The 1,662-nt window shown below is 32.8% G+C and overlaps 1 protein-coding gene across 1 annotated transcript; it reads left to right on the plus strand.

Moving 5' to 3' along the window:
* Positions 1-554: 554 nt before the first annotated feature.
* Positions 555-1,109, plus strand: LOC110669373 (uncharacterized). The gene has a single exon (XM_021831016.2). It carries the CDS (start codon positions 571-573, stop codon positions 814-816), a length of 246 nt encoding a protein of 81 aa, XP_021686708.2. The 5' UTR covers positions 555-570; the 3' UTR covers positions 817-1,109.
* The last annotated feature ends 553 nt before the right edge of the window (positions 1,110-1,662 follow it).

Genomic DNA, 1,662 nt, shown 5'->3' on the forward strand with positions numbered 1-1,662 from the left:
GATGTCGGAGAAACTTTTATGTATGAAAGTTTTGATAAAGTAGTCAAACTATGAAAAACATTCAATAGAAAATAATATCTTCTTCCCCAATTCTATTTGATCTTTTGTATTTTTGCGTGTGTCATTAAGGTTGAAGCTTTTTCATCATCCTGGTGTTTTACATAAGGGAAAAGAAAAATAAAGAAAATTACTCGAATGTATGAAGATAAAAAGACAGTAAAAGAAAATAGAAAGTTTTCTGACCTCCATTTTAATCATCATTAAAAATGATGAGAAACTTTTGTTAACTGACAAGTTTATATACAATGAACATGTTGGCAGATATGTCTTAAGTTTTTCTGCTGATTCATACAAGATTAGAGAATAGAGATCTGAGGATGATCCTTTAACTGGTTGTAAGTGGAAGTGTGACCCTTAAAACTAGAGAGATACATGATGGTGTAATGGACTTTTCTTTCTGTGTCTGATCTAGGTTGACTGTTGGATGTGTTTTTCCTTTGTGTATATGTTTTATTGTATTATCTTGTAATGAAATTTTGGGTTCTGAATTGCAGGTAATATAAGACATTTATGGATGCAAAAGAAGCTCGCACTGAGGTTTCTCAGGAGCAGGCCAGGGAGTTGCTCATTGGAATATCTTACTGCCTACCAGATAAGGTTCAGAATTCAGAAGTGCAGGAAATTTTGACGGGTAAAGAGAGTGTTTCAAGGACAAACAGCGATGGAGCGGATAAGTATAGATCTGAACTGATTTCTATCTCTTACTGCCCATCTCCTGATATGACACCATCACCTGTGGCATTAGGAAAACCATGATGGTTAGCATGGATCTCTTCTTTTCCCTACTTTTCTAATAGGCTGCAAGGACTCTTTATTTTGTCATAAAAGTTTATTGTAACGTGTTCTCCTGGTTGGGTGTGTTGTTGAACTTGCTATAGTTTAAATGTTTTTGAATCCAATGTTGGGTTGCTGTCTGTTGATGTCAATAGTAAGGGGAAGATATGAAGCATCTTTTCCATACGTATCTAACGTGTAATATTACAGTAAAGATATGTTATAATTGGCGATTTGGTCTTATTTTATCCCTGATACTTTCTTTTTATTGTTCACATTGAAAAGCTATTTTCTTGCTTTTACTAAGATACATTATGATTCTGCATAGAATTTTTTGATTGTAATAGCTGCAGTTCCCTTCTCTCTCTGATGAGTACATGAGGTGAGAACATATTTTCTTTTTTTTTTTTTTCTTTCTTTCACTAAAAATTGAATTGAATTTTAGCATTAATCAGAAATGTTCATTCTTTCCTTGCTTAATGATTTGACCACAACGGTGGTTTTGAGGATTATCCATTCCCCTTTCCCTTTAGTTTCCCCATTATAGTGTAAAATTTGCTTGACAGGTTTAGTAGATGATTCATCAGACGGCTGTTTGCGAGCAGAGCTATAAAATGTAGAAAGAATAATTAATTTAATTTGTGTTGTTTTTTAACTATATATATATATATATGCTTTGTATTATGATAATGGTTAAGATTAGGAATAATCACATTCACCAAAAAATGTATGGAAGATGCATTGGGGATAAAATGAAAAGCGACCGATTAAGATGATTCGATTATGTTTGCTTGAATTTGATAATTTCTTAATATTGATCAGATTGCC

Source organism: Hevea brasiliensis, chromosome 15, assembly GCF_030052815.1.
Source record: "Hevea brasiliensis isolate MT/VB/25A 57/8 chromosome 15, ASM3005281v1, whole genome shotgun sequence".
NCBI lineage: Eukaryota > Viridiplantae > Streptophyta > Magnoliopsida > Malpighiales > Euphorbiaceae > Hevea > Hevea brasiliensis.

Coding starts and splice junctions, on each gene's coding strand:
- LOC110669373 (XM_021831016.2), top strand. CDS start 571: ATGGATGCAAAAGAAGCTCGCACTGAGGTTTCTCAGGAGCAGGCCAGG.